The sequence below is a fragment of the Lithobates pipiens genome, unplaced genomic scaffold (assembly GCF_037356315.1).
Source record: "Lithobates pipiens isolate NorthernLeopardFrog02 unplaced genomic scaffold, aLitPip1_a1.2 Scaffold_16, whole genome shotgun sequence".
NCBI lineage: Eukaryota > Metazoa > Chordata > Amphibia > Anura > Ranidae > Lithobates > Lithobates pipiens.
This window is the reverse complement of record NW_027507748.1, coordinates 384,910,957-384,925,494: the sequence shown is the minus strand read 5'-3', so window position 1 is coordinate 384,925,494 and position 14,538 is coordinate 384,910,957. Positions and strand designations below refer to the sequence as shown.

General features: G+C 45.4%; 1 protein-coding gene across 1 annotated transcript in view; it reads left to right on the top strand.

The window, feature by feature from the left end:
* LOC143983030 (multidrug and toxin extrusion protein 2-like) overlaps positions 1 to 14,538 on the top strand; it is a 197,111-nt gene that overhangs the window by 153,668 nt on the left and 28,905 nt on the right. Inside the window, exon 11 of the mRNA XM_077482257.1 lies at positions 11,641 to 11,749. Within this exon, the coding sequence (XP_077338383.1) occupies positions 11,641 to 11,749 (109 nt within the window). The remainder of the gene's footprint in view (positions 1 to 11,640; positions 11,750 to 14,538) is intronic.

The window sequence follows — 14,538 nt, the reverse complement described above, 5'->3', positions numbered from 1 at the left end:
TGGGCTAGTGTCTCCTGTCGTATGCGCGTGGTATATCCCGCGTAGAAAGCATTCAGCAGGGGAGTGTGGCACCCTCGGCAGTTCCCCCACTGCCTCGACGCCCTCCCTCTACAAACCCCCCCCAAGGCATCTGTCCCCCCCATATATAATATATAAGGCACTTCAAGGTCTGGGTAGGGGAACAACAAAGGGATCACATCAGAGGCATGTAAAGGCAACCTAATCAACTTGGCGAAGTACAGCAGGAACCCAGTCTCCTTATAACCCCCCTCCAACGAACACCGGCGCGACGGCGGTGTCGTCCCCAACAAACTACATCCCTTCATCGGGGAGGAATAACCGGCTCAGTGCCGTAAGGTAAAAATACCTGCGGGGGGTGCCGAGGAGCCGGGTAGTCATCAATCGACGAGGGAGATTGTCGCTAAGCAGTTCCAGGGCTGCACGGTCCCCCGCGTGCAGCCGATCGTCGCAGGCGTTCTAGCCAAGGAAGGGTCTTCCATAGAGGCGGCACAGAAGGGGGCACGGAGCAGCTCCGCTGGGACCGAGGGGCCCTGAAAGGGGAGCACCGCTCCTAGATTCAGTAGGGGGTCAGGGCTGGTATAGCTGACGAGTTGAAAGATGCGCTGGTCCACGTTCCCGGCACCGAGGTCTACTTGTAGAGGGCGATGGAGGTTTAAGGTCATTCTGGAGATATCCGGTAGGATCTTGATTCGGGCCCCATCGAAGTCAATGTCGCCCGTCTCCCAGGATCTGCGTGCAATAACTTCCTTGTGCGTGTAGTGGTGCAGGCGGCACAATACATCTCTGGGTCGGCTCGGGTCTAACGATTTAGGACCCAAGGCCCTGTGGACCCTGTCCACCTCCACTCTGTCCGGTAGGTGGTCACCTGCTATTTGTCGGAATATCGCCGTGACCGTGGCTAGGAGATCCCCCGGCCCAGTGGCCTCCGGAAGGCCGCGGAGCCGCACATTATTCCGGCGGCCCCGGTCTTCCATTTCTTCTATACGTAGCTGCATCTCCACCGCCACGAGGAAATGATCCCTCTGTTGCGATTCGAGAGATGCCACTCGTTGCTCCAGGGAGGTCGCTGACTGTTCCCCCACTGTAACGCGAGTGTCTAGGCTCTGCACCTCCTGTTGGATGGCCGCAATCTCTGTCCTGTGTGCCGCTTCTACTCTCCCAATAATCGCTTCTATGTCCGCTTTAGTTGGGAGCGCCTGTAAAATGGCCTTCAATTCCGGGTCCGTCCAGTAGATCGGTAAGGCTATGGAGTCACTCAGGTCCGTGGACGGTGCCGCCGGAGAGCCCGGGTACAGTATCGGGCTCCACGATCCCTCGGACCCGGAGGGTTCCTCCACTCTCTCTGAGGCTGGGGAGTCCGGGCCACGCGGCTCCGCCATCTTGGGTCCCGAGGGTCCCGCACTCGAGCGGTGAAACAGTCTCTGTAGCTCGCCGGAGGCTTGGGAGGTGTTAGCTCGGTTGCTCTTCTGTTTAGTGCGCTGGGTGGCCCGCTTCTTAGATGACATTATACAGGGTGCAACGATAGTAAAAAGCCAGGGTGGACACAAGGAGGCCGGGAGCTCAGTAGAAACACGTCTTCACCCGGCCATGTCCAGACCACGCCCCTTTGTCTCGTAATTTGATCTAAGCATGCGTGGCACTTTGTCCGATCGGAATTCTCTACAAACGATCGGATTATGTTGTAGGAAAATTTTATATCCAGCTCTCAAACTTTGTTGGTCAGACATTCCGATGGAAAAAGTCCGATGTAGCCCACACACGGTCGGATTATCCGACAACATGGTCCAATCGGACCTTTTCCGTCGGAATTTCCGACCGTGTGTACAGGGGCTAAGGCTTCATGCAAACTACAGCTTTTTGGTGTGTTTTTTTTTTACAAAGCTCCTAAACTCAACTCCATAAAAGACTGTGTCCATGTACACTTATGCCTTGTACACATGGTCGGACATTCCGACAACAAAATCCATCGGACATTGACAGATTTTGTGCCAAACTTGTCTTGCATACACACGGTCAGACAAAGTTGTCAGAAAATACGATCATTCGGAACGAGGTGACGTTCGTTACGTACGATGGAATTATGTAGAGGCTAGTAGCCAATAGCTTTGGTCTCGTAATTTAATCTGAGCATGCGTGGCACTTTGTCCGTCTGAATACTCTACAAATGATTGGAAAAAGTCAGATCGGATTTTGTTGTCGTAAAATTTTAAATCCAGCTCTCAAACTTTTTCTGTTGGGATTTCTGATGGAAAAAGTCAGATAGTAAAAAGTCATAAAAATAGTATAAAAGTCAGCCCACACACGTTCGGATTTTCCGACAACATAATCCGATCGGACCTTTTCTGTTGGAAAATCCGGCCATGTGTACAGGGCATAAGGCTTTTAGGATTGTTTGGGAGCTGCTGCGGCTAGGGGACGTTCAGATCCCTCAACTTCCCTCTCCTGAACAAGGAAGAATTGTGTTCAGGATAGGAACGGTGTGACCGACAACCCCCAAATCATTTTACGCTTTCCCGTGGCTGGCGGTCAAAGTAGGCTATGTGAACATGAAGCCTAGAGGAGTCTGTTACAACTCTCCCTGTGCAAGGATTCTCAACTTTGGCAATGTCAAGCTTTTTCCTTGTAGGACCAGTCAACTGGGCAATTGAACCCTCTTCAAACAATTCCTAAATGAAAATGTGGTTGTGGATGATCTATATGCAGGTTTTTGTACCTCCTTTTTGATTCCGCAGATGTACCTTCAATGCAATTATTAGTATTGGTCAGCACATTGCAGCACTGGGTTGTGCAGTTCAAACCCCAACAGGACACTTCTACCTGCACTGCAGGATGTCAGATTAGGCACTTATGAGGAAGAGGTTTTTCCAGCATAATGAGTCACCTATTTGGTTGATGTGACCTTCATGAGCTTGGCCTTATGCATGGAGTTGCCATTGGACAATTCTGTGTTCTTCAGGGGTAAATGCAAACATGATGATTGGGTGTGTCCTTGGGGGGTGTAGCATCTTCTGGTGGTAACTTTATGTGTTGGTCTTGTCCTTAGGGGGTATATCTGGCCGCAGTGGCAGACTGTGAACCTGCCTTGACCCCTGCTTCTCTTCCAATGGTTGGAATGAAGAATATTAATTCTACACTAAAGTATAATTCTGACAAGTGGGACAATCTTGTCTGTATTGCGAGAGTTATGAAAGAAGACTGTAGTTCAAAAGTTGTGTCTAACTCCAAAGAGGTTTGCTCTTGCAGTTCTGGTTTGGAGTCCAGAAAGAACTGCAGAGAAAGAGTCCTCAACCAAGAAGTCAGCAAAGAGCTCCACCTCTGGGGGAGAGGTTGCTTACTGGCCCTTTTCAGGTTGTAGCACCCATACATTCTGTATCTTATGGATACCTGGTTGTTCCTCCTCTGATAGGAGGTTACAGCTGGTCTCGGACACTTGGACCCTCAGGACAAGTACTTCAAGTCATGTTGGACAATCAGTCACCTTCAAGCCTCTGACTGTGCCAGGAGGAATCCTTTGCTCCAGCAACAATAGACAAGTTCTGCTAGTCAACGTCAATCTTACCATCTCTAGGGACGGCAATTCCAATTCCAGCACATGTGATTTTAAGAAGAATACTATTGTTGCTCTGAGAGATGCCAATTTCCAACTCCCAGAGCTCTCTTTTCTGACATACTTCTTTTTCTACATGGGTCAAGACGTTATGCAGCATACATGTCTGCTGATTAGATTCTCCATCCACGCCTTCTCTAGACAGGGATCCCCATCAAGAATACAGATGGAGTTCTCAGAACCCTACAAGAGATTGGCTGAGCTAGTCTTTCAAAAAGGGTCATCTGACTTCTATCCTTGGTGTATCTGAGAGCTTATAGTGGTTATGACTAGGCACCTGTAAAGTGGTATGAAACGCTTCAAGATTTGTTCTTTTACCCCCATTGCTGTATGAACCATTTTTCAATAAAGGAATATATTTTGGAGTGGGGCCACCTGGACCTTCTTTATGCTCACAATTATCTGAGAACTTAATTCACCACGGTTCAGGATACAATATTTTTTGCCACTAGAGCATACTGGTGGTAGGATGCTGGGTAATCCTGGCTTTCCTTTCTTCACCTGTCAGCGTCTCAATGCCTAATGATCAGGACTATGGTCGCTCCCATCCCTATATAGAGGTGGGCTCAAAAGAAAGGGTTTCTTGTCCTGAAAGGTTTTTTTTATCTCCAATGCGGATCAGACACCAAGCTATTCATGTCTCCCAAACAGGCAGATGAAGGCTTGGGTGCTGGAACAGTAATAAATCATCTGTGCTGCAGAGCTATTGCCAGTGGAACTCCCCTGTCAGGAATTTGTTTTGCCAATGGAACACCCCTATCAGGAAGTTTTTGCAGGTTAAACTTCTGTCAGGAAGTTGTTTTAAACATTCTGGTTTTCTGGCCAGATCTTTTATGCTCCCTTTGCCTTTTGTCACCTGACAGCAGGCTTTTTATTCTCCAATGAAGCTGAACAAAATCACAGTGGTGTTCTACATCATGGGGCAGGTCGGAACCTGCAGGGTCAGTCCACTCAGAGAGGTGGAGATGACTGATCTGGGTGGAGGACAGTCTCTCTAACATCTCATTCATTCTACATTCAGAACTTCTGTGAAGAATCCATATTATGTGGTTCAATTGGGTAACAAATGGTTCCTTCATCTAGGTTCCTTAAAGTAGATTTTATGTCTGGATAAGATTTGAGTTAGCTTTGCTAGCATCTCTTTACTATTACATGCTGGAATGCTTTTTCTCTAGGGACCTAAGCCAAGCCCTGGTTGTAAATGCTGTGTCAGATCAGGAAAGGTCTCACAAGCCATATGCTTTTCCTCCAGTCCAATCCATATACAGTTTTTTGGAGTCTGTTGCTAAAGACCGTGGCAATTATTGCAATAATTCCTCATTGGCATAACAGGCCTCGGTTCCTACTTATGATACCCGGTTATTTAATTTAAGTCCTTTGCCTTGGCTGAGATCTTCTGTCACAGAGTGCTATACTCCACCCTTGTTCATCTCTTCCAGTTCCTCGTCCTGGGAGAAAGAGGCTGATCAGGCTTGGCTGTTTTTCTCTAAGCTAATATCTATAAATTCTACAAAAGGATTTGAAATTGAAGTCCAAATTTCCAAATTTTGAATTTGGACTGCTTTGTTTTCTTTTGCCACCATCCTCTGGTCAGGTACATTCTGGACTTCAACTGCTCTTAAGCTCTCTTAGAGGGCAGATCTCTGTCCCTGTCATATCCGATGTTTTTTATGGGTGGACTATGCCTTGCTCATCCAATGTTTTGATCGGGGCTGCATCTGAGACTCGCGGGAGAGCCAAGACTCTCTAGGGGGGATCTACTACTTGCTCTGGACTTACTTGTTAGCTCCAGATGAGATCTCTTTTCAGTCCAGCTTGGGTAGACTGAGCTATGAAGACATGCTCCTTAAAGAGGAGTTCCACACAGAAATGAAACTACTGATCTGGCTCCTCCCCACTCGGGTGTCACATTTGGTACCTTTCAGGGGGGAGGGGGGGAACTGTCTAATCCAGGTATTTGCTCCCACTTCTGGCGGAAGATCGCCACAGTATCTGTGGCTATCTACGCCATGTCTGGCCCCTCCTCCGTCTCCGATGTCTTCTGGGAAACACACAGGTCCCAGAAGACAGCAGGGACCACTCAGAACACGCATTGCGACTAACACATGTGGAGTAGGGAACCAGTATTTGAAGCTGCTGACTTGTATTTTTTTCCGGCGGAACTCAGCTTTAAGGGCTATCTCTTCAGCCAGGAAGTTTGTCAAGATCAAAGCTTTAGGCTAGGAAAGATCCTTTTGGTGACTTACAGCTCCAGGTGGGATCACCTCCAGTCCAGTTGGTGTAAGGTTTGAGCCAGGATGTCAATCTCTCTAAGAGCTACATCCTCAGCAGGAAGTTTGCCAGAATCAGGGCCTTTAAGACCTTTTTTCTGCTTGCTGCTCCAGATGGGATCTCTTCCATTCTAGTTTTGAATAAACGCTCGGTTATTAAGGCAGCCTCCTCAGTCAGGAGGTTTGCCTGGGTCTGGGCCTTGGGTCATGAGGGATCTTTGTTGACATTCTGCCTAGTACAGGTAGTGTATATATCCATACTGGGTTGCAATCAGACGTGGCTTCGGCATCCTGTGAGAACAAAAGATTTTTTGCTCAGAGTTTTAGGATATCTTTGTTAGTTGACAGTTAAAAACAAGTGCAGGAGATGGGTGGTTTATGTAGTACCTCCCTGACCCTGACCCTCTGAGGCATGGTGGCACCTCAGAAGAAAGGTTGGTCTGGCATTTCACCTCAGGAGTAGATCATTTAGGTAATAATGGGACATGTAAACAGATGAATGCCACTTTTAGGTGAAACAAAGATGGCATTTATTACTCACTCTGTTTATAGAAAAGAGAGTTACGGGAGCAGATACTATAGAATAAATCAGAACTCCATCTCTGCACAGGAAAAAGGACCTGTATGGTGAGACAGACACCCCTGTATTAGAATTATTTAGCAGACATCACCGATAGCAACCACATTTCTCCAGGAGAGTCAACCAGCTCCTAGTCACAAGGTTCCAATATAAAAGCCCTGCAAACACCTCCAACAGGATTTCCCCTCTGGGACTCAATCTTGTATCCAGAAAGGAACAGTTACAGATCTCAGCTCCAGACCTAAGTACATCCAGGCCTCCTTTAGGCAGACAGGCCTAAAAAAAGCAGCTTCAGCAAATTCACCCTCCCTAGGCCAGAGCCTGGGGGAAGAGAGCTGGCATCAGCCAGCTGCAAATATTTATATATTTTTCCATTATGCACCACTGGCAAGGTTGCATCTGTTGCTTGACTGCGAAAATACATACATTTTCAAAACCCAGACCTACCGTATGATCTCACACTCATACCAAAGGTTACAGCACCACCTACTGACAGAAAGGAGAACCTATGGCCAGGCAGAACTTAAGGAGAACTGAACAAGGCACAGACTATAACCGGCAGTGGCAGATTGCAGCAATGCAGACTAAATTTAAAGACACTCATGCTTAAGGCAGGTTGGCTACATATAGGTGATGGGGAAAACAAAGTTTGGGTTCCAAAAGTGTAGGGTGTGGTAGTCATGAATGACTGAGGGTGAGCCAGATTTATGAGGGTGAGACTTTAATGTACAACATGTAAAGGAAATAGAATGTTTCAGGGTGAAAGAGGGGTGTTTTTAATGAAGAGTGGGTATATCAAAGTGCCAGAGTGATATATGCAGGAATAATGCGGTGCATAGTATATGTAAATCTTTACAACTTCTTTTACTCATTATGCCAGTGGAAGGGAGATGAGGAAGCAAAAGTAAGCAACTTTTAGGACCTGATAAATGGATAGGCTCAACACAGATCTTAAAATGGTTCTAAAACTGAAAAGTATGTTTTACTTTTACATTTATGCATTAAGGTAAAAAAAAACTTCCACTTTCTGTGCCATCCCCAGCCTCCCTAAAAATTTATCTGACACCATTCTCAAGCCAGTGATGTCCCCATCAGTAGCCCCTCTGTCCACTCTCTTCCTGCATTCACAGGCTTAGCTAAGAGCCTACTGTCACAATACAACGGCACAGTGGGGAACTTCCCACATCTACCTTGATTGTGTGGATGGGGAATTGCTGCAGTTCTTTTCTTTTGGCTGGTTGAAAAAAAACTGTACCATGTACAGCAAACATTAGGGTCTAACGCAGCCTTTTACATGTTAGAGCTTCTCTGGTATCGGGCAAACAGGGCATTGTACAAGGTATATGAGCAGACATACAAGTACATCCAAGTCCCAGCTTGCCACATTTCCGCTCATTTAGCAACTTTAAAATAATCACATACTGGTTACAATTAAAAAGTTACAATTTACCAGTTTATAAATACAGTACAGTACATAGACGGAGTTAGGCTCGGTTCACACAGGGGCGACACGACTTCAGGATGACTTTGTGAGGCAACTTGGAGACGACTTGAACACGACTTTTAGACATGACCTGGGGCGACTTACAAGTTGCCCCAGGCCAGGCGACTTTTGCCGTGGCCAATCAGAGAATGAGCTCTGAAGGGGGGCCTCCGACTTCAAAAGAAGTTCCTGTACTACTTCAATCCGACTTGTAGGCGACTTGTACCCATTGATTTCAATGGAGGTCGGCTCCAAGTCGGATCTCTGTCTATACGGAGGAGACTTTGACAGAATTATTAGCTCTGAAGGGGGAACTCCACGCCAAATTTTTTTCAGAAATTTGGCATGGGTTCCCCCTCCGAGAGCATACCAGGCCCTTAGGTCTGGTATGGATTCCAAGGGGAACCCCCTACGCAGAAAAAACGGCGTGGGGGTCCCCCCCAGATCCACACCAGACCCTTATCCGAGCACGCTACCCGGCCGGCCAGGAAAGGGGGTGGGGACGAGCGGGCGGCCCCCCCTCCTGAGCCGTACCAGGCCGCGTGCCCTCAACATGGGGGGTGCCTTGGGGGAGGGGGGCGTGCGGCCCCCCCACCCCAAAGCACCTTTTCCCCATGTTGATGAGGACAAGGGCCTCTTCCCGACAACCCTGGCCCTTTGTTGTCGGGGTCTGCGGGCGGGGGGCCTATCAGAATCCGGGAGCCCCCTTTAATAAGGGGGCCCCCGGATACCGGCCCCCCACACTATGTGAATGAGTATGGGGTACAATGTACCCCTACCCATTCACCTGTAAAATAAAGTACAAAAAAAACACAACACACAAGATAAAATAGTTTATTGCACAGCTCCGGGGGTCTTCCGTCTTCGGGGGTCTTCTCGCCGGACTCCTCCGCTATCTTCTTATAGCTCTTTTGCTAGCGGAGGAGCCCGGCATTCTTCTTCGTCGCCGCGGCCTCTTCTTCCGACTTCGGGGGTCTTGTCCCCCTCTAAGAAGATAGCGGAGGAGTCCGGCGAGAAGACCCCCAAAGACGGAAGACCCCCGGAGCTGTGCAATAAACTATTTTATCTTGTGTGTTGTGTTTTTTTTGTACTTTATTTTACAGGTGAATGGGTAGGGGTACATTGTACCCCATACTCATTCACATAGGGTGGGGGGCCGGTATCCGGGGGCCCCCTTATTAAAGGGGGCTCCCGGATTCTGATAAGCCCCCTGCCCGCAGACCCCGACAACCAACGGCCAGGGTTGTCGGGAAGAGGCCCTTGTCCTCATCAACATGGGGAAAAGGTGCTTTGGGGTGGGGGGGGCCGCACGCCCCCCTCCCCCAAGGCACCCCCCATGTTGAGGCCTGGTACGGCTCAGGAGGGGGGGGGGGCACCCGCTCGTCCCCACCCCCTTTCCTGGCCGGCCGGGTAGCGTGCTCGGATAAGGGTCTGGTGTGGATCTGGGGGGGACCCCCACGCCGTTTTTTCTGCGTAGGGGGTTCCCCTTGGAATCCATACCAGACCTAAGGGCCTGGTATGCTCTCGGAGGGGGAACCCACGCCAAATTTCTGAAAAAAATTTGGCGTGGAGTTCCCCCTTCAGAGCTAATAATTCTGTCAAAGTCTCCTCCGTATAGACAGAGATCCGACTTGGAGGCGACCTCCATTGAAATCAATGGGTACAAGTCGCCTACAAGTCAGATTGAAGTAGTACAGGAACTTCTTTTGAAGTCGGAGGCGACTTCAGTAGAGTGCATTAAGACTGCTCTCATTCACTTGCATTGATTTTTAAATGTTGTCCAACCTGAGGCGACTAGGGGCGACCTGAAGTCGGATCGCAGTCGCCCCTGTGTGAACCGAGCCTTAGAGAAGTCTTTACAATCTGGTAATTCGGAATAATTTTCTATGTACAGTGAAAGTAAAAAGTATCCCCTGCTGATTTTGTATGTTTGCCCACTGACAAAGAAATGATCAGTCTATAATTTAAATGGTAGGTTTATTTTAACAGTGAGAGACAGAATAACAACAAAAAAAATCCAGAAAAACTCATTTCAAAAAAGTTATAAATTGATTTGCATTTTATTGAGTGAAATAAGTATTTGATCCCCTATTAATAAACAACTGCTCCTAATCTCAGCTTGTTACCTGTATAAAAGACACATGTCCACTGAAGCAATGAATTAATCAGATTCCATTTTCTTCACCATGGCCAAGACCAAAGAGCTGTCCAAGAATGTCAGGGAAAAGATTGTTGACTTACACAAGGAATGGGCTACAAGACCTTCGCCAAGCAGCTTGGTGAGAGGGTAACAACAGTTGGTGCGATTATTCATAAATAGAAGAAACACAAAATAACTGTCAATCACCCTCCATCTGGGGCTCCATGCAAGATCCCGCCTCGTGGAGTTTCAGTGATCATGTGAACAGTGAGGAATCAGTCCAGAACTACACAGTAGAATCTTGTGAATGATCTCAAGGCAGCTGGGACCATAGTCACCAAGAAAACAATTGTTAACACACTACATCCTGAAGAACTGAAATCCTGCAGCGCTTGCAAGGTCCCCCTTTTCAAGAAAGCACATGTACAGGCCTGTTTGAAGTTTGCTAATGAACATCTGAATGATTCAAAGGAGAACTGAGTGAAATTTTTTGGTCAGATAAGACCAAAAGCTAGCTCTTTGGCATCAACTCAACTCATTGTGTTAGGGGGAGGAGGAATGCTTCCTATGACCCCAAGAACACCATCTCACCATCAAACATGGAGGTGGAAACATTATGCTTTGGGGGTGTTTTTCTGCTAGGGACAGGACAAATCCACTGCATCAAAGGGACGATGGACAGGGCAATGGATCATCAAATCTTGGGGGAGAACCTCCTTCCCTCAGCCAGGGCATTGAAAATGGGTCATGGGTAGGTATTCCAGCATGACAATGACCCAAAACACATGGCCAAGGAAACAAAGGAGTGGCTCAAGAAGAAAAGCATTAAGGTCCTGGAGTTGCCTAGTCAGTCTCTAGACCTTAATCCCATGGAAAATATGTGGAGGTAGCTGAAGGTTTGAGTTACCAAACACCAGCCTCCAAACCTTAATGACTTCTAGAGGATCTGCAAAGAGGAGTGGGACAAAATCCCTCTTGAGATGTGAGCAAACCTGGTGGCCAACTACAAGAAACGTCTGATCACTGTGATTGCCAACAAGGGTTTTGCCACCAAGTCATGTTTTGTGAAGGGGTCAAATACCGATTTCACTCAATAAAATGCAAATCAATTTAACTTTTTGAAATGTGTTTTTCTGTATTTTGTTTGTTGTTATTCTGTCTCTCCCTGTTAAAAATAAATCTACCATTTAAATTATAGACTGATCATTTCTTTGTCAGTGGGCAAACGTACAAAATCAGCAGGGGATCAAATACCTTTTTCCCTCACTGTAGTTTTAAAGTTAAATAGAACAAATTGTGCACATTACAGCTACAGTGTCATTTATAGCAATCCCCAAGCCCTCCTTGGGGGATTTAAAATACATATTTAAATTTAATTCAAAAGTATTTTTTTTCCTCATACTGCCATTTTTTCATTGTGTCCACAGGATAATAGCTGTGATGTCTGCAAATGCATAATTTCACCATGGTGGTAAACTAAAATGATCAATTGCAATTTCTTGGCTAGATTTCTAATTCATACTATATTTTCCTTCACAGCTTCCAATTGGCTTTGGTACTGCTGCCAATATCAGGGTTGGAATTGCTTTAGGAGAGGGAAACATTGAACAAGCCAAAATGTCTTGTAAAGTTGTACTTTACTGCACAGGTAGGATTTTGTACTCTAAAGAAATGCTACATAGTATAAAGTAAAAAAAAAAAAAGCAGATATGTACCCTGTAGAAAGCGGTATATTTTTTCTGTACTGACGCACATACTGTAGTTAAAAAAAATTTTTTTTTTGTTTTTTTTAATGAAACAAAAGCAAATATCCTATTTATTTTTTGGCTGCACCAGAATTGAATCGCAAACAAGCCAATAAGACCCAATTCTGAATATTGCATTGCGTTTTGTGAACCGAATTTGGAGTGTCTTAACATACACATCACAATAGTTCACATGAACGGGTGCGATTTGGATGCTGTGCAGAATTCGTACAGAATACGCAGTGCACAATTGTGAAAGGGAACTCAGTAGAATGTTAAATCTTTTAAGGAAAAAACGAATGTGCACAGCAATGGTAATTAAACTTGAATATTTAGTAAGATAAGGCAGGGAGAGTGAAAGTCACAGAGATGTTGGGAGGGATGTAGTAAAACTGTTGGATAGGGATTTAGAAAACCATGGTCCACATTTAGTCAATTCTCTTGTGTGTCAAATAGAATTGTCATTCTTAGTTCAATGTTTTAATTTCTAGAGTAATTTTGAAGTTTGCGTTAAGAACTAAAATATGCATGTCTACTACTGTGGTCTGTTTGTGAGAAATGATGTCCCACACGTGTGCTGGAATCATCCTCCCTATGTTCCTTGATGGTGTGTCTGTGTAAATCCATCCTAGCTTGCTATTTCTGTCCTGTTTCCCCAACATAAGATCCTTTGCTGTGCTTTTTTTTGCATTGGATAAGGTACATACCATTACTAGAGTTACAGCTGTATAATCCTGTGATATTAAAGGCTCGTTTTGTTTGTGTGGCAAAGTTTGAATTTTAGCCAACACAGCAGTGACTAAAGATACATTTTTATACAGGTTGTACAAACTCTTTTTATTTTATTTTGTTTGGAGTTTTATACAAAAAAAATGCAACACTGTCACATTTGGAGATAGTAGCAGATAATTTGTGGATATATTATTTTTGTGATTTTTGTTTAATATTTAGTAGGGTGCGCTTGATTTATATATACTTGTACTAAGATAAATAACAGCACCATATCATATATCTCCTCATGGCTATAAATGCAAATGGAGGTGCATCCCTAATGCCCCGTACACACGATCGGACTTTCCAACAACAAAACCGTGGAATTTTGTTCGAAGTTTGTTGGCTCCAACTTGTCTTGCATACACACGGTCACACAAATGTTGGCCAACAACTATGAACATAGTGACGTACAAGACATACGGTGAGTTGATAAAAAGGAACTTTAATAGTCATGTGATATCTCCATTACGAACGCTAGTTTTACAAGACTGAGCGCTTCTGGCCTGTACTTGATTCCGAGCATGCGTGGACTTTTGTGTGACGGACTTGTGTACACCCGATCGGAAAGTCGGACAACAAAAATTTGTTGGCGGAAAATTTGAGAACCTGCTAGCCAACATTTGTTGGCAGAAAATCCGACATGTTCGATGGAGCATACACATGGTCGGACTTTCCGCCAACAGGCTCACATTCAACATTTGTTGTTGGAAAATCTAATTGTGTGTGCGCAGCATTAGAGTTGAGCTGGAAATGGGGACAAAGAGCACAACCTATCTGCCCGGTACACCAGCATTTTATCTGTTCAATCTTTTTTCATTGTTGTACAAAAGAACACATAGTATACCCCAATATAAAAGGAGACATAACATATAAAGCTGTGCTCATAAGTTTACATACCCTGGTGGAATTTATAATTTCTTGGCCATTTTTTAGAGAATATGAATGATAACACAAAAACATTTCTTTGACTCATGGTTAGTGTTTGGCCGGAGCCATTTATTATCAATCAACTGGGTTTACTCTTTTTAATAATGGCAGCAGAAACTACCCAAATGACCCTGATGAAAAGTTTACATGTCCTGGTGATTTTGGCCTGATAGCATTCACACAAATTGACACAAAGGGGTTTGAATGGCTATTAAAGGTAACAATCCTCATCTGGGATCTGTTTGCTTGTAATAAGTATGTGTGTGCGTAAAAGGTCAATGAGTTTCTGGACTCCTGACCGACCCTTGCAACTTACATCCAGTGCTGCACTGACATTTCTGGATTCTGAGTTATGGAGAAAGCGAAAGAATTTTCAAAGGATCTGCAGGAAAAGGTTGTTGAACTGTATAAAACAGGAAAGGGATATAAAAAGATATCCAAGGAATTGAGAATGCCAATCAGCAGTGTTCAAAATCTAATCAAGAAGTGGAAAATTAGAGGTTCTGTTGAAACCAAACCACAGTCAGGTAGACCAACTACAATTTCAGCCGCAACTGGCAGGAAAATTGTTTGGGATGCAAAGAAAAACCCACAAATAACTTCAGGTTGAATACAGGGCCCTCCGAAAACATGTGGTGTTGCTGTTTCAAGATGCACAATAAGGAGGTACTTGGAGAAAGATGGGCTGCATAGTCGAGTCCCCAGAAGAAAGCCATTACTACACAAATGCCACAAAGTATCCCACTTACAATACGCCAAACAACACAGAGACAGGCCTCAAATCTTCTGGCACAAAGTCATTTGGAGTGATGAGACCAAAATTGAGCTTTTTGGCCACAACCATAAATGCTATATTTGGAGAGGAGTCAACAAGGCCTATGATGAAAGGTACACCATTCCTACTGTAAAACATCCAAGGGCATTGCTGATGTTTTGGGATGTGGCACAGGATGCACAGGATGTGGCACAAAGGCACAGGAAATTTGGTCAA